Source organism: Mobula hypostoma, chromosome 8 (assembly GCF_963921235.1).
Source record: "Mobula hypostoma chromosome 8, sMobHyp1.1, whole genome shotgun sequence".
Lineage (NCBI taxonomy): Eukaryota > Metazoa > Chordata > Chondrichthyes > Myliobatiformes > Myliobatidae > Mobula > Mobula hypostoma.
Window position 1 is genome coordinate 159,196,429 of NC_086104.1, and position 26,066 is coordinate 159,222,494.

At 45.9% G+C, this 26,066-nt stretch overlaps 1 protein-coding gene across 1 annotated transcript in view; it reads left to right on the forward strand.

Annotated features, from left to right (window-relative positions):
- The window catches only part of adgra2 (adhesion G protein-coupled receptor A2), a 209,083-nt gene extending 187,291 nt beyond the window's left edge, over nucleotides 1–21,792 (forward strand). Inside the window, exons 17-19 of the mRNA XM_063057233.1 lie at nucleotides 881–1,026; nucleotides 8,077–8,166; nucleotides 12,760–21,792. Coding sequence (XP_062913303.1) covers nucleotides 881–1,026; nucleotides 8,077–8,166; nucleotides 12,760–13,816 — 1,293 coding nt within the window. The 3' untranslated portion in view covers nucleotides 13,817–21,792. The remainder of the gene's footprint in view (nucleotides 1–880; nucleotides 1,027–8,076; nucleotides 8,167–12,759) is intronic.
- Nucleotides 21,793–26,066: the final 4,274 nt, after the last annotated feature.

Sequence of the window (26,066 nt, forward strand, 5' to 3'; positions counted from 1 at the left end):
TGCAAACTTTGCAACAAAGCCATCAATTCCATCATCAAAATCATTGACATATAATGTAAAATGAATTAGTTCCAAAATAAACCCCTGTGGAACATCACTAGTCACCAGCAGCCAACTGGAAAGGGCTCCCTTTATTCCCACTCTTTGCCTCCTGCCAATCAGACACTGCTTTATTCATGCTAGAATCTTTCCTATAATATCATGGGCTACATGCTTATTTAATAGCTTTTTAAATGTTCCTGATGTATCTGCCTCTATCATCACCCCTGGCAGTACGCTCCACACACCCACCACTCTGTGCAAAAGCCAATCTCTGACATCCCTCCCTATACTTCCATCTACTCACCTTAAACTTATGCTGCTTGGTATTAGCCTTTTTTTAGTATTTCCTTCTTGTTTCCTGTAAATGCCTGCAAAAAAAGAATCTCAAGGTAGTATATAAGTTCATAAGACCATAAAACATAGGAGCAGAATTAGGCCATTCAACCCATCGAGTCTGCTCCGCCACTTCATCCTGTTTGAATCATTTCCTTCTTAACTCCATTCTCCTCTCTTCTTCCCATAACCTTTAATGCCCTGACTAATCAAGAATTTATTAACTGTGGCAATGAATTCCTCAGACTCACAAGGAAATTCCTCCTCATCTCCATTCTAAATATATATCCTTCTGTTCGGAGGCTGTGACTCTGGTCCCAGACTCTCCCACTATAGGGCACATCCTCTCCATGTGCGCTCTGTCCAGGCCTTTCAATATTTGATCGTCTTTACCGTATACTGTATACTTTGATAATAAATTTACATTGAACATTGTCTTTCATTTGCTGTGAAGGGCTGGGGAAAGGAATGCTGGTTTTATCTGTGACTTCCCATCTTTTCCCAGGTTGGGATTCTCCTGCATTACTCATCCCTCTCAACTCTGCTGTGGATTGGAGTTTCAGCAAGAGTCATTTACAAAGAAGCAACACAGAATTTGCAACGACAACACGAACTCGAGCTTCCAGCCCCCGCACAGCGGCCAATGCTCAGGTACGGAGGAGCTGTTGAAAAACTCAGAGATGTTACACTTCTTGCCCATGGGTCCAGTCCATCCCATGATTCGTCTTTACCCCACAACACACCTTTACCTCACAACCCTCCTTTACCCCACAGCCCTCCTTTGCCCCATAACCCACCTTTGCCCCATAATCCATGACTACTTCCCCCACAGGATGGCATGGTAGCACAATGATTAGTGTAACGCCTTACAGCATCAGCAATGGAAAAGTCAGCTTTCACTTTCCACCTGTGCATTTAAGGAATTTGAACATTTCACCCCAACTGCATGGGTTTCCTCAGGGTGCTTTGGTTTCCTCCCACATTCCAAAGACCTACCGGTTAGGGTTAGTGAGCTGTGGGCTTGCTGTGTTGGCACTGGGAGCATGACAGCACCTCAGCACGTTGTCAGCCCGGGGCAGTCGTTGAGCAGAGAACACATTTCATTGAATGTTTCGACGTACATGTGATAACTAAAGCTGATTTCCGTAATCTCCTTGGGCACCTTTCAAATGTGTTTCCACTTCCCTTGAAGACATGGATTCCCTGATGATGACAACTTGGACAGGGTGAAAGTTATTGGAACTTTGCAATTTGCTTTAAGTTCATAAGTGATAGTTTCAGTCTGGGAGTGGAAGGTTGAGTTATCAGAAAAGACGAAAGGCTGGGACTATTTTCCTTGGAGTGAATGAGGCTGAGGGGTGACATGGAGATTTATAAAATCATGACAGCTGAAGATAAATTGGATGGTCAATCTTTTTTCCGGGATGAGGAAAAATTTATTTATCCAGTGGGTGGTGAATCTGTGGAATTTATTGCCACTGATAGTTGTGGAGGCCAAGTATTTGGGTGTATTTCAGGCAGAGGTTGATAGATTCTTGATTAATCAGGAAGTTACGAGAAGGCAGGAGAATGGGGTCGAGAAGGATGGTGAATCGGCCTTGATCAAATGGCAGAGTAGACCCGGTGGGCAGAATGGCGTAGTTCTGCTCCTTGGTCTTGTGGTCTGAAACAGGAGGGCTGAAGTTTAGGGTGAGGGGAAATCCAGAAGAAATGCTTCAATGATGTTTGGAGAAGTTCACTGAGGTAATGCATTGTGGATAGACCAGGATTACAGTGGCTCAGGAAGCCAGCTCTCTGCCTCTTTGCATCCTTTAAATGAATATAAAAAAATACAAATAGGAAAGATTCAGAGAATATGAGCCAGATGCAGGCAAATGGGACTATCTCAGGAATGCATGGATATGTCAGAATCAGAATCAGATTCAATATCACCGGCATATGTCGTGAAATTTGTTGTCTTCACGACTTATGCTGATGATATTAAACCTAAAGGCCGGTTTCTATACTGAAACTCTGCAAGTCTGTTTCATTACATCCCACCTTTGGACTATTGTTGCTAGCCAAGATGTTCTAAGGAACTGTTGCAATGGACAGCTCAAAATGAAGCTTTGGCTCACTGTGTTCTCAAATCTTTCAAGTTTGACAAATGATCTGCTGGATCTAGTCCAGCACTTCAGAAGATATTTTACCGTTTAGTACCCTGTGTTCATGACACATTTTAGGCTTTGATGAGATATTTCAACTTGGTCCAATTTATTAGAACATTTTATTTGAGTTAAGTTTGAGAAAAATCCTGGTAGTCTAATAGAAACCATAGAAAAACTACAGCACAGAAACAGGCCTTTTGGCCCTTCTTGGCTGTGCCGAACCATTTTCTGCCTAGTCCCACTGACCTGCACACGGACCATGTCCCTCCATACACCTCCCATCCATGTATCTGTCCGATTTATTCTTAAATGTTAAAAAAGAACCCACATTTACCACCTCGCCTGGCAGCTCATTCCACACTCCCACCACTCTCTGTGTGAAGAAGCCCCCGCTAATGTTCCCTTTAAACTTTTCCCCATTCACCCTTAACCCATGTCCTCAGGTTTTTTTCTCCCTTAGCCTCAGTGGAAAAAGCCTGCTTGCATTCACTCTATCTATACCCATCATAATTTTATATACCTCTATCAAATCTCCCCTCATTCTTCTGGACTCCAAGGAATAAAGTCCCAACCTATTCAACCTTTCTCTGCAACTGAGTTTCTCAAGTCCCGACAACATCTTTGTAAACCTTCTCTGCAGTCTTTCAACCTTATTAATATCCTTCCTGTAATTTGGTGACCAAAACTGAACACAATACTCCAGATTCGGCCTTACCAATGCCTTATACAACCTCATCATAACATTCCAGCTGTTATACTCAATACTTTGATTAGTAAAGGCCAATGTACCAAAGGCTCTCTTTACGACCCTATCTACCTGTGACGCCACCTTTAGGGAATTTTGTATCTGTATTCCCAGATCTCTCTGTTCTACTGTACTCCTCAGTGCCTTACCATTTACCTTGTATGTTCTACCTTGGTTTGTCCTTCCAAAGTGCAATACCTCACACTTGTCTGTATTAAACTCCATCTGCCATTTTTCAGCCCATTTTTCCAGCTGGTTCAAATCCCTCTGCAAGCTTTGAAAACCTTCCTCACTGTCCACTACACCTCCAATCTTTGTATCATCAGCAAATTTGCTGATCCAATTTACCTTATTATCATCCAGATCATTGATATAGATGACAAATAACAATGGACCCAGCACTGATCCCTGTGGCACACCACTAGTTACAGGCCTCCACTCTGAGAAGCAATGCTCTACTACCACTCTTTGGCTTCTTCCATTGAGCCAATGTCTAATCCAATTTACCACCTCTCCATGTATACCTAGCGACTGAATTTTCCTAACTAACCTCCCATGCGGGACCTTGTCAAAGGCCTTACTGAAGTCCATGTAGACAACATCCACTGCCTTCCCTTCATCCACTTTCCTGGTAACCTTGAAAAACTCCAATAGATTGGTCAAACATGACCTACCACACACAAAGCCATGTTGACTCTCCCTAATAAGTTCCTGTCTATCCAAATGCTTGTAGATTCTGTCTCTTAGAACTCCCTCCGATAACTTACCCACTACCGACGTCAAATTTACCGGCCTATAATTTCCCGGATTACTTTTCAATCCTTTTTTAAACAACGGAACAACATAAGCCATTCTCCAATCTTCTGGCACCTTACCCGTAGACACCGACATTTTAAATATATTTGCCAGGGCCCCTGCAATTTCAACACTAGTCTTTTTCAAGGTCTGAGGGAATACCCTGTCAGGTTCAGGGGATTTATCCACTTTAATTTGCCTCAAGATAGCAAGCACCTCCTCCTTTTCAATCTGTACAGTTTCCATGATCTCACTACTTGTTTCCCTTAATTCCATAGACTTCATGCCAGTTTCCTTAGATGCAAAAAACCCAATTAAGATCTCCCCCATTTCTTTTGGTTCCACACATAGCCGACCACTCTGATCTTCAAGAGGACCAATTTTATCCCTTACAATCCTTTTACTCTTAATATACCTGTAAAAACTCTTTGAATTATCCTTCACTTTGACTGCCAAGGCAACCTCATGTCTTCTTTTAGCCCTCCTGATTTCCTTTTTAAGTATTTTCTTGCACTTTTTATACTCCTCAAGCACCTTATTTACTCCCTGTTTCCTATACATGTCATGCATCTCTCTCTTCCTCTTTATCAGAGTTGCAATATCCCTTGAGAACCAAGGTTCCTTATTCCTATTTACTTTGCCTTTAATCCTGACAGGAATATACAAGCTCTGCACCCTCAAAATTTCTCCTTTGAAGGCTTCCCACTTACCGATCACATCCTTGCCAGGGAACAACCTGTCCCAATCCACGCTTTTTAGATCCTTTCTCATTTCTTCAAATTTGGCCTTCTTCCAGTTCAGAACCTCAACCCTAGGACCAGATCTATCTTTATCCATGATCAAGTTGAAACTAATGGTGTTATGATCACTGGAACCAAAGTGCTCCCCTACACACACTTCTGTCACTTGTCCTAACTCGTTTCCTAATAGGAGATCTAGTATCGCATCCCCTCTATATATTGGTCCCTCTATATATTGATTTAGAAAACTTTCCTGAACACATTTTACAAACTCTAAACCATCTAGACCCCTATCAGTATGGGAGACCCAATCAATATATGGAAAATTAAAATCCCCTACCACCGCAACTTTATGTTTCCTGCAGTTGCCTGCTATCTCTCTGCAGATTTGCACTTCCAATTCTCTTTGACTATTGGGTGGTCTGTAATACAATCCCACTAACATGGCCATACCTTTCCTGTTTCTCAGCTCCACCCATAAGGACTCAGTAGACAAGCTCTCTAATCTGTCCTGCCTGAGCACTGGTGTAACATTTTCCCTGACAAGCAATGCTACCCCCCACCCCCCCCCCCCCACCTTTCATTCCTCTGCCTCGATCACATCTGAAACATCGGAACCCTGGAAATATTAAGCTGCCAGTCCTGGCCCTCCTGTAGCCAAGTTTCACTAATTGCTACAACATCATAATTCCACGTGTCAATCCACGCCCTCAACTCATCCGCCCTCCCCGCAATACTCCTAGCATTGAAATATATACACCTCAGAAGATTTTTACCACCACTCACAACCTTTCTATCAGCGGATTTGCTTGAACTTTTAACATCATTTATTTTCACCCCAGCCACACTGTCAGCTCTGGCACTCTGGTTCCCATCCCCCTGCAAATCTAATCTTTGAATGCAAATCTAAACCTGATTGGACTGACAGGTATTGTCAAAGGTATCATCATTTCCCCAACAAAAAAATTATGCAGAAAACCCCCAGAAATCACTTCTATTTCTTTTAACACACATCAAAGTTGCTGGTGAACACAGCAGGCCAGGCAGCATCTCTAGGAAGAGTACCGAAGGGTCTCGGCCTGAAACGTCGACTGCACCTCTTCCTACAGATGCTGCTAGGCCTGCTGCGTTCACCAGCAACTTTGATGTATGTTGCTTGAATTTCCAGCATCTGCAGATTTTCTGTTGTTTTCTATTTCTTTTGTTTTCTTGTACTCAAAAATGAATCGTTTGTTTAGACTTAAGGTAGATTTTGTCATGTATTTCAACAATTGTGGTTGGGTTAAATCTCGGCCTCTGACAAAGTCTTAAATTCAAATGGTCCCGTGATCTGTCCTTTGTTGTCTGCAGATATTAGTTTTGTTTTTAAACTAGATCTATCTCTTGTTACACTTCTTAATAGTTAGGGAGGACACCTGTTATTTTTGAATCAAAAGAGTTTGCTTAAAGATCCAGGGGATTAATTTGTCACTTCAGAAAAATTTCTACTGACTTCAACATTTAAAATCTCATTCGTATTTTTCTCTTCAAAGTTCTAAGTTCATTTATTATCAAAGTATGTACACTATATACAACCCTAGTCAGCCACAAAACAGAGAACACCAATAGAACTCATTTAAAAAAAGACTGTCATATACCTGATGTGCAGAGAAAAAAAATCATGCAAACAATAAAAGGAAGCAAATTGCATCAGAACTGAAGTTCACAAAAGTGAGTCCACAACCAGCCATCGGCGATTCAGGAGCCCATTAGCTGCAGACCACAGCCTCAGTTTGTGTACAGAATAATAAACCTCACACAGCAGCAAGCTGAACTGGCCCGTCCCTCACCTCCTCAATGTGACCCGGCCCCAGAATCCTCACCTCCCCTCAACGTGACCCGGCCCCAGAACCCTCACCTCCCCTCAACGTGACCCGGCCCCGGAACCCTCACCTCCCCTCAACGTGACCCGGCCCCGGAACCCTCACCTCCTCAATGTGACCCGGTGCTTAAATCGTCCAAACTCTGGGTCTTTTCTTGCTGTCGGACCCACTTCTATATGATTTCGGGCCTGGGCCCCGCTATCTTGATTTGGTCACATATCTGACACTTCCACTTCGGTCCAGTGCTCAAATCGATCAAACCTTGGCTCTTTCCTAGCTCTCGGGACTGAGCTCATCATCAACTCTGGCTCGCCTCGGTTCTGCCACATCGAATCACCACAGGTTGATTAAAAAGAACAAAATTCCTCAAATCCCAGGTATCATAATCCCTCATTTCCTCAGATCCCTGAATTATTCAATCGTTGAAATGACTAAGTGTTCTTATTTTTAATTATTATCTTGGGACTGGAGTAAGATAGCTTCATTCTTACCCATGAAAGTTCTGGAATTCAGGTCCTCAGAACACCATCCAAATCTTTCCAGATTCGTGTCTTGTTAACTGAAAGACAGTGATTAAAAAGTGAGAAAAGACATCAATATTTTGTTAGCTGAGATACAGCGAGAAAGGACACGAGCTCACTAACAAAACTCAGTAACTGGCATCATTCCTCTCTCCAGTTGCCTTTAGGGTAATCCAATTAACTGAATAAAGTTGCCACCCATCCATGTTAATTTAAGATGCATAAAATGAAAGTAATTTCTAGCTCAGTATGCTTTGCACGAAGTTTATTTGGTTTTGGACCAACACGAAGGCATTGTTCAAAATTAATTATAAACACCAGACCCTGCAGATGCTGGAAATGGGCTGAGACGTTTTTTAAAAATTAGCTTTACTTGACACGTGTACATAGAAACATGTTCTTTGTGGCAATGTGCAACACAGTCCAAGGATGTGCTGGGGGCAGCTTGCAAATATCACTATGCTTCCAGCGCCAACAGTTCCGGTCATTTTTCTCCTTGCCCTTCCCTCTTCTGCCATTCCCCACTCCAGCTTCCCTTTTACCTCTCCTCTTCTCCTCACCTGCCTATCACCTCCCTCCCTTTCTCCCATGGTCCAGTCTCCTCTCCTCTCGGATTCTGCCTTTTCCACCAATCACCTCCCAGCTTCTTACTTCATCCCCTCCCCCACCCACCAGGCTTCACCTATCACCTTCTACCTTGTGTTCCTTCTGCTCCCCCATCTTTTAATTCTGGTGTGTTTCCCCCTTCTTTTCCAGTTCTGATGAAGGGTCTTGGCCTGAAACGTCGACTGCTTATTAATTTCCACGGAGACTGCCTGACCTGCTGAGGTTCCTCCAGCACTCTGTGTGTTATAGCTCACCACAATGTCTTCTCTCTGTCTCTCTGTGCAGGTTCTATCTCATCGCAGGAGGCATTCCTCTGATTATATGTGGGATCACAGCAGCCGTCAATCTTCACAACTACAGCAACATCAGTCCATAGTGAGTATCCTGTGTCCTCTAATTGACCAGAACAACATCTGATCTTCACGGGTTAGTTAGTGTGACAAGACTGCTCAAGCCATAGGATCATAGAGCACAGAAACTGAAACTGGTTTGTTATTGTCACAGATAGAGTGAAAAGTTTGTCTTGCATCCTGTTCATACAGATCAGATCATTCCATAGTGCATTGAGATCGTGCATGGTAAATCAGTTATGATGCAGAATAAACAGTAGTGCAGTGGTTGGCATAACACTTTACAGCACCACTGGCCCAGGATCAATTCCTGCCACTGCCTCTAAGGACTTTGTATGTTTGTATGGCCCAAAACTGCTCATAATACTCCAAGTGCAGTCTGATCAGTGCCTTATAGAACTTCAGCATTACATACCATAGAACCTACAGCACAGAGACAGGCCCTTTGGCCCTTCTTGGCTGTGCCGAACCATTTTCTGCCTAGTCCCACCGACCTGCATACGGACCATATCCCTCCATACACCTCCCATCCATGTATCTGTCCAATTTATTCTTAAATGTTAAAAAAGAACCCGCATTTACCACCTTGTCTGGCAGCTCATTCCATACTCCCACCGCTCTCTGTGTGAAGAAGCCCCCCCTAATGTTCCCTTTAAACTTTTCCCCCCTCACCCTTAACCCATGTCCTCTGGTTTTTTTCTCCCCTTGCCTCAGTGGAAAAAGCCTGCTTGCATTCACTCTATCTATACCCATCATAATTTTATATACCTCTATCAAATCTCCCCTCATTCTTCTACGCTCCAAGGAATAAAGTCCTAACCTATTCAACCTTTCTCTGTAACTGAGTTTCTCAAGTCCCGGCAACATCCTTGTAAACCTTCTCTGCACTCTTTCAACCTTATTTATATCCTCCCTGTAATTTGGTGACCAAAACTGAACACAATACTCCAGATTCGGCCTCACCAATGCCTTATACAACCTCACCATAACATTCCAGCTCTTACACTCAATACTTTGATTAATAAAGGCCAATGTACCAAAAGCTCTCTTTACGACCCTATCTACCTGTGACGACACTTTTAGGGAATTTTGTATCTGTATTCCCAGATCCCTCTGTTCCACTGCACTCCTCAGTGCCCTACCATTAACCCTGTATGATCTACATTGGTTTGTCCTTCCAACGTGCAATACCTCACACTTGTCAGTTTTAAACTCCATCTGCCATTTTTCAGCCCATTTTTCCAGCTGGTCCAAGTCCCTCTGCAGGCTCTGAAAACCTTCCTCACTGTCTACTACACCTCCAATCTTTGTATCATCAGCAAACTTGCTGATCCAATTTACCACATTATCATCCAGATCATTGATATAGATGACAAATAACAATGGACCCAGCACTGATCCCTGTGGCACACCACTAGTCACAGGCCTCCACTCAGAGAAGCAACTCTCTACCACCACTCTCTGGCTTCTTACATCGAGCCAATGTCTAATCCAATTTACCACCTCTCCATGTATACCTAGCGACTGAATTTTCCTAACTAACCTCCCATGCGGGACCTTGTCAAAGGCCTTACTGAAGTCCATGTAGACAATATCCACTGCCTTCCCTTCATCCACTTTCCTGGTAACCTCCTTGAAAAACTCCAACATCCTTTCTTTTATACTCTAGTCCTCTGGAAATGAATGTGAACATTGTATTAGTCTTCCCACCAACTTGCCTGCAGGTTAACCTTTATGGAATCCTGCACAAGGACTCCTGAGTCCCTTTACACCTCCGATTTTGAATTTTCTCCCCATCTAAAAAATTAGTCTGTGCCTTTCTTCCTTCCTCCAAGGTGCACGACCATACACCTCCCTACACTACATTCTATCTGCCACTTCTTTGACAATTCTCACCATCCTACTGCAGACCATGAATCCTCAACACCTCCTGTCCCTCCGCCTATCTTCATATTGTCCACAAACCTGGGCACAAAGCCATCAATTCCCTCATCCAGATAAATATTATGTGAAAAGAAGCAGTCCCAACACCGATCCCTGTGGAACTCCACTTATCATCAGCAGAAAACCAGAAAAGGCTGCCTTTATTCCCACTCCCTTCCTCCTGCCAGCCAGCCAATCTTCATGCTAGTATCTTTCCTGTAATATCACGGGCTCTTATCTTGTTAAGCAACCTCATGTGTGGCATGTTGTCAGAGGCCTTCTGAAAATCCAGGTGAACAACATCCACTGGTTCTTCTTTGTCTATCCTGTTTGATATTTCCTCAAAGAATTCCAACGATTTGTCAGGAAAGATTTACCCTTAAGGAAACCATGCTGGCTACGGCCTATTTTATCGTGCACTTCCACATACCCTGAAATCTCATTCTTAATAATGGACTCCAACATCTTCCCAATAACTGACCATATCGAAGCAGGCCATTTGAACCAGAGGGTAGCCGTCTGTTTTAACCCCATCTCCCAGTACTTGGCCCACAGCCTTCTATACCTGGAGACTCAGTGTTCACCTGTCAGCAGCTCTGCTTCCCCTGCTCTCTCCAGGAGTGTATTGCAGGTACTCGCCACTCTGTCGGTATGAAAGGTCTCCCGACCCTCAGATCCCCTGTGGAGGAGTGGAAAGGGCTGGCACGGTAGTGTAGCAGTTAGCATATCGCTATTACAGGACCAGTGGTCTGGGTTCAATTCCTGCCGTAGTCTGTATGGAGTTTGTATGTTCTCCCGTGACTGTGTGTTTCCTCTGAATGCTCCAGTTTCCTCCCACATTTCAATGATGTACGTCCGGGTTATGAGGTTAATTGGGTGGAAGGGCCTGTACCTATAAATAGAAAATAAAATCTCCCACCCTTTACTCTACACCTGTATCCTCCAGATGTATTCACCTCTGACAAGGGGGAAAGATTCCTTACGATATTATGTACGTCAGTCAGACCACGCTGTGCTCCAGGGACAACAGACCCAGCCTCCCCAGTCTCTCCTCATAACTGACCTGCTTCATCCCAGGCAATATCCTGGTGTATCTGCTCTGGACCTTCTCCAGTACAATCCCATCTTTCTTGTGCGTGACCAAAACTGCACACAGTACCTCAGCTAAACCTCCCTGTTCTTGTACTTAAAGCCCAGAATAACAAAAGCCTGCATCCAGCATAATCAAAGACCCCAGCCATCCCGGATATTCTCTCTTCTCCCCTGTCCCATTGGGTAGAAAATACAAAAACCAGAAAGCACATACCCATCAGGTTCCAGGACAGCTTCTATCCCTCTGTTATCAGACCCTTGAACAGACCTCTCGTTCAATAAGATGGACGCATGGCCTCACAATCTACCTCGTTATAATCTTGCATTTTGTTGTTTACTTGCACTGTGCTCTTTCAATAGATTTTACACTTTATTCTGCATTGTTATTGTTATACTTTATTCTAGCTCAATACACTGTGTAATGATTTGATCTGTATGAACAATATGCAAGTCAAACTTTTCACTGATTCTCAGTACGTGATCATATTAAACCAATCCCAACAGAGAAGGTGGGGGTGGTTATGTCCAGGCAAGATGGAGGGAAGATTTCCCAGAGGACTTCAGTGTTGTGAGGAGATGAGGGGTGGTTGTTCCCAATGCCAGGCAGACAGGCAAGATCCATGTGTAGTTTGGTCACCCTGTTATAGGAAAGGCATTGGAGAGGGAGCAGAAGCGATTTACAAGGATGCTGACTCGATTAGAGGACTTGAGTTATATGGAGAGGTGGGACATGCTGGATCTTTATTCCTTGAAGCACAAGAGCATGAGGTGTAATCTCACAGAAGTCATGAAGGGTATGGACTGGGTGAATGGTCAAAATCTTTTCCCCAGGGTTGGAGAGTCCAAAAGGGCAGAGATACAAGATAAGAGAGGAGAGGAGAGATTTCAAAGAGACTTTTTTAGACAGAAGGTAGTGAGTACCCGGATTGAGCTGCTGGAGGAGTGGTTGGGGGCAGAGGGGGTTACGATTGCACCAGTTAAGAGTTGTTTGGATAGGTACATGGAGCAGAGGGGCTTGGAGGGTTATGGGCCAAGGACGCTGTCTGTAGTCAGTTGGGCTGATGGGTCTGTTTCGGTGCTGTGTTGCTCTGTCTCTGTGAGCTGTTGCCTGAAGGGTTGATGGCCACAGACTCAGCAGGAGATTTCAATACTGAATTGGATAGGTAAGCAGAATGGAGAAATATGCAGGAAGGTGGAGAACTGTTGACACGGGGACCTGTGGTTTGTGAGTCTGGGGCTGCAGCCAAGTGTCAAACTGTTGCTGATGGGCCGATGAGATGAGCCAAGATGTGGGGTAACACACACAGAATGCTGGAGGGACTCGCTATCCATGGAGGGGAATAAACAGTCGATGTTCGGGACAAGACTGATGGAAGGTCTCTGCCCAAAACGTCAACTGTTTAGACACCTCCTGACCTGCTGAGCTCCTCTAACGTCTTCTGTGTGTTACTCAAGATTTCCAACATCTGCAGAATCTCTTCTGTTTGAGATGCGGGGCAAGGCATCCCAAGGAAAGGACATCAGATAAACATCCCATTAAGTCCTGTGCAGAACAAACCTCTGATGTGTTGTCTTTTCTTCTCTCCCATTCCTCCCCACCTAGCTGTTGGTTGGCCTGGAAGCCCAGCCTGGGGGCTTTCTATGTCCCGGCCGGATTCACCGTGCTCGTCAGCTGGATCTACTTCCTGGGTGCCGGCCTGCACCTTGGGTGCCGGCGGCGGAACAAGGGCGAAGCTCCGGGATCGCCGGAGCAGCCGGCACTGGGCAGCAGCCGCCTGTCGGACTCGGGGTCAGCTTCCCTCGGCTCTGAGAGTCCCTCGCTGGCCACCGAGAATGTGTACTCCCTGGAAGCACAGCTCTGGGCACTGCTCTCCACCCAGCTGCTCTTTGTAGGCCTCTGGAGCTTCGGGGCCCTGGCGGTGTCAGGCCCTTCGCTGGCCATGCTCTTCAGCTACCTGTACGGCGTGGGGGCTGTCGCCCTGGGCCTCCTCGTCCTCATCCACCACTGCCTGAAGCGGTGCGACGTTTGTGGGCCCTGGCTGCCGTGTGCCAAGGGGCCAGTTAAAGAGGCAGGCAGCCTGGCCGCTGCCTCTCCGGCCAAACCTGAGCTGAAGGTCCCGTCGGCCACTGGTGACCCCTTCTCAGCCAGCGGCCCCTGCAAGCTGACCAACATCCAGGCGGCGCTGAGCCAGGGGGAGCGGGCCGCCACTCGCAGCTCGTCGGCCTGCGGCGATAGCGAGCCCGAGGCGCCGCCGTGCCGCCGCGGACATCGGACCAGGACAAAGCCGCCGCAGGACGGCAAGCAGGCGCGGCAGAGGGCACCGAGAGCCACGGCCTCGGATGCGGCCTCCAGCGAGAATGGCAGCGTGCGCCTCAGCAACGGCAGAGCGGCGCGAGAGGGCAGCGGCAGCCCGTCCGAGGGCAGCGATAGCAGCAGCCAGGTGGCGGGCCTCAGTCTCGGGCTGCAGGCTTGCCTCAGCCTGGAAAACCGGAGGCCGGCCAGCGCCTTCGAGCGCGAGGTCAAGCGGAGGTCATACCCACTGAACGCAACCAATCAGAACGGCGCACTCCAGGGCAGCCGCTGTGATGTCACGCCGTTCGGCGCCGAGGCCGGTGCAGGCATTAACACAGGCCTGTGGAAGAGCGAGACCACGGTGTAGAGTGGGTGGTGCACCAGCACTTCCTGCACCCCACCAATCCGGAACCCTGGTCAGTTGCCGGCTCTGCACTCCAACGTGCATCCAGACAGGTTGGGCTCAAATCCGGCTGGCCGTCCAACTCCACGCCCCCTCCCAAACACAAACCATGGGTGAGGGGCCTGCCAGGGTCTAGGGCCTAACGAGAAATGTGCCTGGCGAGTCCATCCTTTGCATTCACTTTATATTGTCTATATGTTACGATATATATAAACTCGCTGTAAAATGAAACACACCTAACATCAAACGGATGTTTGGGAACCCAACCTAACCCTGAACTGACCTCTGGAGGAACTCAGCAGGAAGGGCAACAACTCTGGAGGGCAAAGGATGGTCGAGATCCTTCACCAGGAAGGCCGAAACGTCGACCGTCCATAGCTGCCGCCTGACCTGCTGAGTTCCTCCAACATTTTGTGTGTGTTGCTCAAGATTTCTAGAATCTCTTGTGCCTAACCCCGATTGGCTGAAGCGGTGTAACCGGAGTCCAGCTGAGGGGTTTGAGCAGTGCCCTTCCCCACCGCTGATCTCGCAGGAGGCAGCAGGGATGGGGGACTGGATTTCCCCTGGAACGGCAAGCTTTGGGATCTTATACAAACAAAAAGAAGAGGCCAGAGTTTAAATGAGGGGGAGGAGTTTGAAAGGTGATTAAAAGGGAGAGTTAATTTTTACACGGAGCTTGGTTGCTATCTGGAATGATCTGCCAGAAGAGGTGATGAAACGAAACACGGTCATGTTCAGACATAGGAGGCGGGGGGGGGGCGGTGTGTGGCAAACGAGTCAGGATGGATTGTGGTAGACTGAAAGGCCGGTTTCTATGTTGTACAACAATGAGTACAGAAAGGAGGTTGGACAGTGGGCGGTAAGCTTTTCTCCCGCTGTGGGAATGCTCTCTGCCTTGCCACACATTTTCCCCACCCAGGGAAACACCATTAGTTGTTCCGTCAACCCGTTACATATCCATTCACAATTGGAGTACCCCATACTGCTCAACAGGACTCGTTTGACTTGTTTCCCAACATTCCCTGTTGTTCTTAATGCCCATATTTGCTTGAGGTTTGGACTTGCGATTTCAAGCAAGGACAATTTGGGTTGCTTTGATAGAAATCTAAAAGTAGGGTCTTTTTCAGGGGCCACAGCTGAAGATTTACAGAATCTTCGATGCATCAATGATAATGGGACCCCAGGTGAGCGTGGATGAATAAAATTGCGAAGTTTTCTGTTTACTTAGGGAGATGCAGTGCAGTGATGGGAGGAAGCTGATGTGGAGCCCCACACTGGCAGAGCTGAGCGACCATATTCTGTGACTTTCAGTGGTCAGGGTCGACCATGGATGTCGCATCCAACCTGTCTATGTGATACACAAGGCAGGGCAGTAGATATGAAGAGCGAGCTTTGCCAACATAGCAGGGACCCCTCTCCACATATCTGATGAATTCAAAGGAATAGCAGAGACCGATACAGTTTGGCACCAGCAGTGTCGCAGGAGATGTCAGTCAACATTGACCTCAATGTAGGACTGCCTTTGGGACTCCAGCTCCGGATTTTTCTTCAGGGTTTATTCCCGAAGCCTTCCTCGTGAACGGGTATAGCCTCAAGGCAGCGAAGGTTTAGTCGCCAACCACGGCTGATAAACCCAATCAGCCCAGAGCGACTGATTTTAAGGAACCTTTGCCCCTTCTCTCAGTAGAAACAGTTCTGCCGGGAGTAGCTAAGTCACACGTGAAGGCCAGGAGCTGGACTTGTTTGTCAGAGGATATTTGAGGCGCACACCATTGGGAGCATTTAATAGGTAGTGAGAGCTTATCCCCATGACCCTCAACACCACCCCCCCCCGCAGCACCAGCAACCTTAACAAGCCTATTCCGTGACCAATTTTAATGTAACAGTCTTAGTAACTGTTCTTGGTGCCTGACAATTGCTCCCAGTAGTCATTGCCTGGAAACAGTTGGGAACGTTTTAGCGGTGGGGCAGTCCATGACCTTTGAAGCACCTTAGATCATTTTACAATCCTTTGTTACTCAGGTCTGTGTCATGTTGGCATACCTCGCTCAGTCACCGACAGCTGTCTGTCCTGCTTGTTGTGGGTTCAATCCTCACCAGCAATTGTAGAAATTCCTGCTTGGGATTTGGTGGCATTCCCAACTATGTTCCCCACCTAAATATCCTGGACAGTTGGGGAGTATGGCACCTTCAGGAGCTTGCATTTAATGTCTGACGCCATAGTTACAGTGTTAGAGGTCATAGGTTAAGGGTGAAAGGTAGAATATTTAAGGGGAGTCTGAGGAGGAACAACTTCACTCAGGGTGGTGAGAGTGTGGAACGAGCTGCCAGAGAAAGTGGTGGATGTGGGTTTAATCTCAACATTTAAGAGAAGTTTGGATAAGAACATGGCCTGAGGGGTATGGAGGGCTCTGCTCCAGATGTAGGTCAATGGGGCTAAACAGAATAACAGTTTGGCATGGACTAGATGGACCGAAGGGCCTGTTTTTGTGCTGTAGAACTATTATGGCTGCACTCCATTTCTGGAGCCAGGTTCTGTGAATTAGTATGCAAGTGCAGGTTCTTCATGTACAGCACAAGTATCTGGGAATTATTTATGCTATTGTGTTCCTGTGCCTCCCACTTGAGTGCAGTTGAATAACAATTAAATAGTCTAATCTAAGAATTAAACAATCAGATTGGACAACATCAAGTTTTCTTCAGTGGAGACTTTGGAGAGAAGCTGCAGAATGGGAAAGGTTGCACTGTCACCACAGCTGAGGAAGTGTTTTCTTCCCCCTGTCCCCATGGGGGTGGGGGTAGGGGGAATAGTACTAAAGATCTTTCCTCCTTCCTCTCCCCATGGCCCATCAGTTTCCATCATACACAACCCTTTCGGTTTTTACTTGACCAGCAATGTGTCATTTTCCAAACCAAATGTGCCAATGGCCAAAAAGTCCAGTCCTGAGGGCTGTTGACCAATGTCAAATCATTCTCTATCCAGTATCTGACCAGAGATCTAGAGACTTACTGACCAACAGCCAATCATTGTCCATTATCCAGTCAGTGACCTAAAGTCCTGTTAACTACGTCCCTCTGTGGACCAGCAGCCAGTCGTCAACACAAGAGATTCTGCAGATGCTGGAAATCCAGAGTTAAACACACACAATGCTGGAAGAACTCAATGGGTCAGGAAACATCTATCTGCTTCTTCTTCTTAAACCCCCACCAGGCCTACCGACAGCAGCTTATTGGAGTCCTCCGTCCAAGTTGTCCCAGCTGTAGCCCATCTTCGAAGATCCTCCCTCTCCAGGATGAGGTCTTTGGGGCTTCTGTTGGTGTATGTGCAGCCCTGGGTTTTTACTGGATGGGGTTGCTAGCCCTATGCCCAACCCTCCTCTGTTCACAGCAGAGCTTGGGACCATACATGGCGGAGTTCAGCACGTATTAATGGAGAGGAGTAAATAGTCGATGGTTCGGCCAGGTGAAGGATCTCAGCCCGAAGTGTCAGCCATCTATTCCTCTCCATAGATGCTGCCTGACCTGCTAAGTTCCTCTAATAGCCAATCGTTGTCCAGGACTCACAACCAGGGTTATAACCTTAGTAGCCAGACCTTTTTTCATGAATAGATGATGAGAAATGTTTCAAGAAAAGATAATAAGGCTGTTTCTAGTTCTGATGCTGTCTTTTACTTTATGAGCTATTTTTATTTCCAGGGTTATCCATTATCCAAATAAGAAGGGTGTCCCTCTCTCTGTATTGTGCATGAGTGTGCATGTGTGTGTGAGTGTGCGTGTGTACGTGTGCGTGTATGTGTGTGCGCACATGCGCTTGAAGCTCTTCTAGCAACATACAAAGGGCTTCTACCTAGCGGAGATCAGGAGGGAGCTACCTATGCACTTCACCAGTGACTGAGTGGTTTGCTGCACTAATCAGAGCTTTCATAATCGCTAGTAATTAGTGTGTATCTTGTGAGAGCTTTGCACAATCTGCATGTCCTCTTTATCTGTGTCCAATTTGCCTTAAAAAGAAAGATTATTCTTATACAAGTGCCAAAGAGATATATAAAACTTATGGAAACATAGATTAAAAATAGAATGTGTGTATTGATTTAAAATGATTATAAAACAATTTTCTTTTGAAAACTCTATAATGTAATGTTTAATGCCGTGTTGAGTGCTCTTTGGTTTCAATTTTGGTTTAACTGGTACCAAAGCAGCAAGTCTTAATGAGGCTGCCATTGATGGTTCCTGTTCCCTCACCCTTCAACTTCCCTCCCCCATCAGCTCAATGTACATTAAACAGCAACTGAGGCCAGGAGGGTGAGCTGAGTGTGTCCAGGTACTGTACATGCCTGTCAGCAAACAACTCAAGGTTAGTTCATGGATTCTTGGGGTGTGAAAGTTGAGAGTTAGGCAGAAGGAACAATTGAAGCATCACAGAGGGAAAAAAGTTTGTTTGAAACGAGGAACTTCTCTTTCTTCTCCAGCTCATCACCCCTACTGGAGCATCGGCCACCGATAGCAGCTCGCCAGTGTCCTGGGCCAGAGCCCATCTTCCTCTCTGGGGTGAGTTCCTTGGAGCTTCTGTTGGCATATCTGTAGCTCCGGGTTTTTACGGGTTGGGGTTGCTAGCCCTATGCCCAACCCTCCTCCATTCCCAGCCGGGCTTGGAACCATCCATGTCAGAGTGTATTTTTCCTCACACTACATCTGCTTATTATTTATAACATGTATTGGAGGGGTAAGAAGGAGGTTTGATTGAAACTAAGGATTAGTTGGGTAATAAAATATCTGCCCACTGTCCCAATGGACCCAGGAGTGGGGCTGAGCCAGGCAGAAGGGCTTTTGTACCCTGTAGCAGAGGTTTTGTGCCCTGTAACAGAGGTGTCAGTTGCCGGAGGGATGGGGCTCCTGATCACTCCTCAGTCTCCCGAATGTTCCTCATACTTACTGCTTAAAGTACGTGAAGTGAGAGTCTACACCGAGCTGTGGTTGGGGAAAATTAATGGCATATGATTTTCATATCTCACTGGAAGGAGAATGAGCTGCCAATACAGCTGCTGTTAACAGATGTGTCTGTATGGAAATCTCTCTTTCCCTGAGATTGCAGTCGCAGAATGACAAACAGGAATTAAAGCCATTCTTTAGTTTAGTGGTGTGACTGTAACATACTGGGATTTTAATGCCCAGCTTTGCTCTAATATGCTTTATTTAATTCCATTGTGTGTTTTACCGAGCACTAATTAGTACTGTTCTTTATCCAAAGAGAATTTTGAGAAGTCAAATGTTTCTATACTGAACAACTGATCTGGGCATTGTTGATGCTGATATATTATGCAATAATCTATGTTATAGACCATGTATTTGTGATTGTATTTATGTTGTGTATTTGCACATATCATGTCACATCAGCCAGAGTTTTCATTGCTCCTGTCACACTGATGATAGATGTCTGTCAGTCTTATCTGGAGTGCCTAGACAGTCCTCATGGGAAAAGATACAATCATTCACTACCCTGTGGGTGGGAAAATAAACCTTCCTAACTCTGTCCGGAATGACTGATTGGACTCCTGTCCTAGAATCCCCAGGCAGAGGAAACATCCTCCCTATCCATAACGATTGTGTAGGACTTGCTAAGACTATCTGTAATTCCTTCTGAACTCAAGGCCTGGTCTGTTTAACCTTTCAGCTGCACTGTCAATCCTGCCATCCTTCTGCACTCCTGATTCAGCTGTCGATTTCTTCTGGACCAGAGATAAATTGATAATCCTGACCTGTAAAATCCTTCAAACTCTCTGAATATTATCAGCCCATAAGACAGAACAGGCCAACTATAAGAATCCTTTCCGTAAACTATACCAAGGCGCCCGGAGGGTATACCCAGAGCAGCTAACATTGAGGTGTATGCATTTGGAAATGCTTTTGTTCTAAATGAAGCTAAAATCAGACCTGCCTTTTCCCTTCATGAACTGTGCTCATCTGACATCCGGCCCTTTTGCCTCCATTCAGAACCAGACTCGCATTTAATATCATTGGCACCTAGTGTGAAGCTTGTTGCCTCATATTTATTGCTACCCATTGAGTTGGTAAGTAGGATGGAAATGGTTCTGTATGTTCATCTCCAACCATAAGTCTTGTTTTTCTCAACCTCCTTCCCCACCCCACTCCCCCCCCCCCACATCTTTAGTTCAGATTTTTTATCCAAAAAGCAGAAGCCAAGTCTTTTGGTGCAGTGATGTACTGTATCTCTTCACAGCAAGGTTCAACAGTCTGGGCCTCTTTCTACTAGAAAGATTCTCGAGGAATTTGAAAAGGATGCATGGGGTAAAGATAGACACTTAGTTTCACAAGAGAGGAGTACAGAGCCGATGTAAGGGTAGCAACGTATAGAGCTGATGTAAGACGGCCATTGGTAAATCAGGAACGAAGAGAGTTTGGAATATGATCCCACAGGGAATGGTTGATGTGAAGAGAGGCACTTCAGAACAACAGGGAGAGAGCGGTATATTAATGGGGATGATTCATGTGGAACGAAAGCACTGCCACTGGCCTTGGACCAAATGGCCTGCTTTGTGCTATCAACTCAATATAATTCTGTGCAATATAGTACACTGTAGTGTTCCCAGTGTTAGTCCTTATGTGACTGGGTGGAACTACTGAAGATCTGGTTTATTTATTAAAATACTATTACTGGTATTGTCGATGTTGCTAAGCAACCACTGACAGTACTTTGACAGGATTGAGGTATGACAGAGTCCACAGCAAATGATGTAGCGTAAGGACTGTGAACTGTCGTTCTAAACCAGTTACAGTGAATCGTGGAGGTGCTGCTAGCTGAACACAGTATTGTCAAGTCACAGTGTGACAGAAGGCTGCAGATCTCTGAGGGGCTCCAGAGTAGGTTGTGACATTATAAATTGATTTTCCAAGTGAGCAAGTATTATTGATAAGCTTAGCACTTCTCCCACAATGCAAGATTCGAATTCAATCAATAGAATTAGCAATTAAAGAGAAAGAAGAGTTAGTAATGAAGATAATCTTAACAAAGAGTTGAATCCCCCTCCCCACCCCCAGGGGGACATAGAGAGATGATGGTGGAGCTGGGACTGTGGGTCTGTAGAAGGGAAAGGGGAAATAATGGGCCCCGTGGTAGCTTAGTAGTTAGCACAACGTTATTACAGCTCAGGGTGTTGGAGTTCAGAGTTCAATTCCAATGATATCTATAAGGAGTCTCGACATCCTTCCTCTGTGTGTGTGGGTTTCCTCCGGGTGCTCCGGTTTCCTCCCACAGTCCAAAGAGGATTGCTGGGCAGCGCGGCTCGTTGGGCCGGAAGGGTCTATTCCATGCTGTATCTCAAATAAATAATAATTCAGCAAAGCACCAAGTGCTGGGTTTAAAATCAATTTTAAATGAAGGAGATTTGTGTTTCTTTTCTAACTGCCAAAGTCTAGCTGAGTAACGATGAAAGCACATGGATACATTTGCCTATGAAACAGAGAATTCTGAAGAGCAGTCTGTGTGAGGGAGTCCCACTCAGTAAATGCTGATGAATAACTGTGCAGACTGTCCTCAGTCAATCAATCAGTACATGCCCAATGTCTGTTCCCACTGCATATCTCCATACCTCGCCTCGTCTGTCCGTTCCACCCTGCCTGAGCAGTCGTTCCTCGTCAGATAATACCTTGCCTGAATTCTGAGCAGGCCAGACCCTGCAGTCCGGGTATCCTGACAGGCCCTTCTATCAAGAGGAGATGAGGTGACTGAGGAGGCTTTGAAAACTCTCACTGGTGCCGCTTACTGTTCAGTTGTAGAACCAATCACTCGCTTAAGCTCGCTGACAGTATCTTGGCTGCATGTTTAGAACCAGAGTATTTTTTATGCTTTTGATATTCAGGTGCTTTATAAATTCAAAAGGATCATTTTGTTGTGAAAAGCTATTTTAATAATAAATTATGGCTACCAGCAATGGGTTTTGAGTATTGATTTTGGAGTGCCCTTACGACGGATACAAGTTACTCAGAGAGATGTATTGGTGTTGGCTTATTATTGTTAGAGACACTGAGGTACCGTGACAAGGCTGTTTTCAGATCAAGCCATTCTCAAGAGCATTCAGGCAACAAATGCAGAGAGCCGATCTGCTGGGAAAGGCTGCAGGGTTGCCACACTCTGAGGTGATCAATCATTGGGCCAGAGTGATCTTCCAGCATTGTTTCAAAGTTCAAAAGTACAAAATACATTTATTATCAAAGAATGTATACATTATACAATCTTGAGATTCATCTTACAGGCAGCCACAAAATGAAAAAACCGATAGAACCCATTAAAACAAAAGACCATAAAGTGCCCAATGTGCAGAGGATAAAACTAAATTGTGCAAACAGTAAAAGCAAGCAAATAGGGTTCGGAACTGAAGTCCACGAAAGTGAATCCATCCACAGACACACAACCACAGCCTCCGATCAGCGCAGAGCTGAGCAAACATCGTGAAGCAGCGAGCTGAACTGACCTGTCCCTCACCTCCAGCCCGGACACCTTGATCTTTTCAATCTGGCCCAGCACTGAAATCGTCCAAACGCTGGTCGTTCCTCACTGTCGGACCTGGGCCCCAGCGCTTCAGTAATCTCGGGCCTGGGCCCCCTGCTTCGATAATCTCAGGCCTAGGCCCCAGCACTTCGCTAATCTTGGGTCTGGGCCCCAGCGCTTCAGTAATCTCGAACCTGGGCCCCAGTGCTTCGATAATCTCAGGCCTGGACCCCCTGCTTCGATAATCTCGGGCCTGGGCCCCAGCGCTTCGATAATCTCCGGCCTGGGTCCCCTGCTTCGGTAATCTCGGGCCTGGGCCCCAGCGCTTCAGTAATCTCGAACCTGGGTCCCAGCGCTTCGATAATCTCAGGCCTGGACCCCAGCGCCACGATTCAGCCCTTACCCAAACTTTCCAGTTTGGCCAGGTGCTTAAATCATTTGAACCTTGGGTTTTTCCTCGCTAGAAATTGCCTAGAAATAATTATATGAGAAGTTTCCTGAATTTCCTTCCATGGGTGTATTTCTTTTGCCTCCGATCCTGTGGGTTTTCGGCAGTGTTGGGAGGCAGTGATCAAGATACCATTAAACATGGAGGGTGTGGAGGCCAACTCATTGAATATATTGATCATTGAATACATTTAAAGCAGAGGTTGACAGGTTTTCGATTAGGGAAGAAGGCAGAAGAATGGGGTCAAGAGGGATAATAAATAGTCATAGTCATACTTTATTGATCCCGGGGGAAATTGGTTATCGTTACAGTTGCACCATATATAATTAAATAGTAATAGAACCATAAATAGTTAAATAGTAGTATGTAAATTATGCCAGTAAATTATGAAATGTCCAGGACTAGCCTATCGGCTCAGGGTGTCTGACCCTCCAAGGGAGGAGTTGTAAAGTTTGATGGCCACAGGCAGGAATGACTTCCTATGACGCTCTGTGTTGCATCTCGGTGGACTGAGTCTCTGGCTGAATGTACTCCTGTGCCCACCCAGTACATTATGTAGTGGATGGGAGACACTGACCAAGATGGCATGCAACTTAGACAGCATCCTCTTTTCAGACACCACTGTGAGAAAGTCCAGTTCCCTCCCAACAACATCACTGGCCTTACGAATGAGTTTGTTGATTCTGTTGGTGTCTGCTACCCTCAGCCTGCTGCCCCAGCACACAACAGCAAACATGATAGCACTGGCCACCACAGACTCGTAGAACATCCTCAGCATTGTCCAGCAGATGTTAAAAGACCTCAGTCTCCTCAGGAAATAGAGACGGCTCTGACCCTTCTTGTAGACAGCCTCAGTGTTCTTTGACCAGTCCAGTTTATTGTCAATTCGTATTCCCAGGTATTTGTAATCCTCCACCATGTCCACACTGACCCTCTGGATGGAAACAGGGGTTGCCAGTACCTCAGCTCTCCTCAGGTCTACCACCAGCTCCTTAGCCGTGATGGGATGGAAAAGCAGACGCAATGGGCCGAATGGCCTCATTCTGCTCGATGTCTTATGATCTTGTTACAGTCAGTCATAGGTAGTCCACCCGATTCACCTGGTAGTCATTATCCCGGCACTCGGAAAGTTCCAGGGGCTGCTCCCTGACTCTATAATCTTTCCGACAATGGTTTCAAATGTTTAAAGCGCTTGGTTATTAATGCTAGTGGGATGCCTCAGTGAGTGGGCAGTCTCTTTCACCAAGAGTTCCAGCCACGTGTTGGGGAGTGAGGTGGGTGACCCCTGGGGTACTTTGCATCCTGAGCCCTCTTTAACGCTTACGCTTTTCTGAGAGTTGAGGCTCTGAAAACAGCCAAAATTTGGAGGTGACCTTTGGATACTGATGCTCTGGTGATCCTAAGGTTCTTCTCCTTATTGGTAATAATAGTTTCATCAAGAGCAGGAAAACGAACAAGTAAGGAACTAAGAGAACAAAGAAAGGAAAAAGCAGTCGTGATCGTTTCAAAAGAGAAAATCTGCAGAAGCTGGAAATCCACGCAACACACACAAGCAAGAGAAAATCTCCAGTCCTGCCGAAGGGTCTCGGCCTGAAATGTCAATTGTACTCTTTTCCTTAGATGCTGCCTGGCCTGCTGAGTTCCTCCAGCATTTTGTGTGGTCGTCTCAAACTCAGGTAGAGATAACAGCATTCCAATGGTAGCAAGTAATCAGCAAAATAGCCGGATTCAAGTGTTGCAATACCTGCTACTGAAAACCAAGAAGTTTTTCCTAAAATACAGAAGCAACTGTACAGTAATTACTGAGAAAATTCACTTAACGATTACATGTATATCAGCGTGGCCAAGTGGTTAAGGCGTTCGTCTAGTGATCTGAAGGTCGCTAGTTCGAGCCTTGGCTGAGGCAGCGTGTTGTGTCCTTGAGCAAGGCACTTAACCGCACATTGCTCTGCGACGACACTGGTGCCAAGCTGTATCGGCCCTAGTGCCCTTCCCTTGGACAACATTGGTGGTGTGGAGAAGGGAGACTTGCAGCGTGGGCAACTGCTGGTCTTCCATACAACCTTGCCCAGGCCTGCGCCCTGGAAACCTTCAAAGGCCCAAATCCATAGTCTCATGAGACTGACGGATGCCTATATAAAAATACAAACAAGCATAGGGAAGTTAAACTGCAAGTAAAATAACAATTTTACATCCCAGTCCAATATGACATAATTAATCTGTTGATTTAAAGGATTTTACCTGCAGTAGATAGAAACCATGTGGGAGGAACTGGCTGTTGTGATGAGAAGCAAAGAGGCAGGAATCGGGCCAAAGTAATTTCCTGGAAACTTTTCTTCGCGTGAAGCAGTGTGGGGTCAGAACTTTCTCCCAAAATACTGAAACTCTGGAACTCAGACGGAAATCTGAAATCTAAAGTTATGTGAGGGTAAATAGTCAGAAATTATTAACAGAACAGACACCATTGAAGTTAATTATTGTTGATACAATGTGAAAGATAATATCAACACTCACAACATGCTGGAGGAACTCAGCAGGTCGGGCAGCATCCGTGGAAAAGATCGGTCGACGTTTCGGGCCGGAACCCTTCGTCAGGACCCGATTCGCTACTCCGCTGCGAAGTCTCTTCAAGGTAAGCCTACCCCGAAGAAGTTTAAATCTTCCATGGATGCTGCCTGGCCTGCTGAGTTCCTCCAGCGTGTTGTGAGTGTTGCTTTGACCCCAGAATCTGCAGATTATTTTGTGTGAAAGATAATGTCAGTTGTTCTCAAAAGTCCTAAAGTTATAAAATGATAATGTGCTGTTTGTGTTACTGTGTCCTTGCCCTGCTATCACTGGCAATTCTTGTGTAGAATGGATTTTCACAGTCACTCTGTTACCACGATGATAATGGCCTTCAGCCTCATTATAACTCAGCTGTAATGTGTGTTAGTTAATAATAAACCCTTTTGCTCCTTTTGATTTGTATTTAGAGTTACAGCACGGTGTCAGGCTCTTCTCGCCCAGCGATCCTGTGCTGCCAGTGTGCCCAATTAACCCATACGTCGTTGGATTGTTGGAGAACCTATGCAGTCATGGGGAGAACGTGCAAACTCCTTATAGAGAGCATCAGGAATTGAACACCGATTGCTGCCACTGTAATGGCATTATACTAACCGTAGTACTTCCGTTGATTTTTCACAAGCCACTAGATAATAAAGCACTGGATTAAAGTGAATGGGAGCAGCTGTCTGTCTGGTTTGCAGTGTCAACTGTGGCTC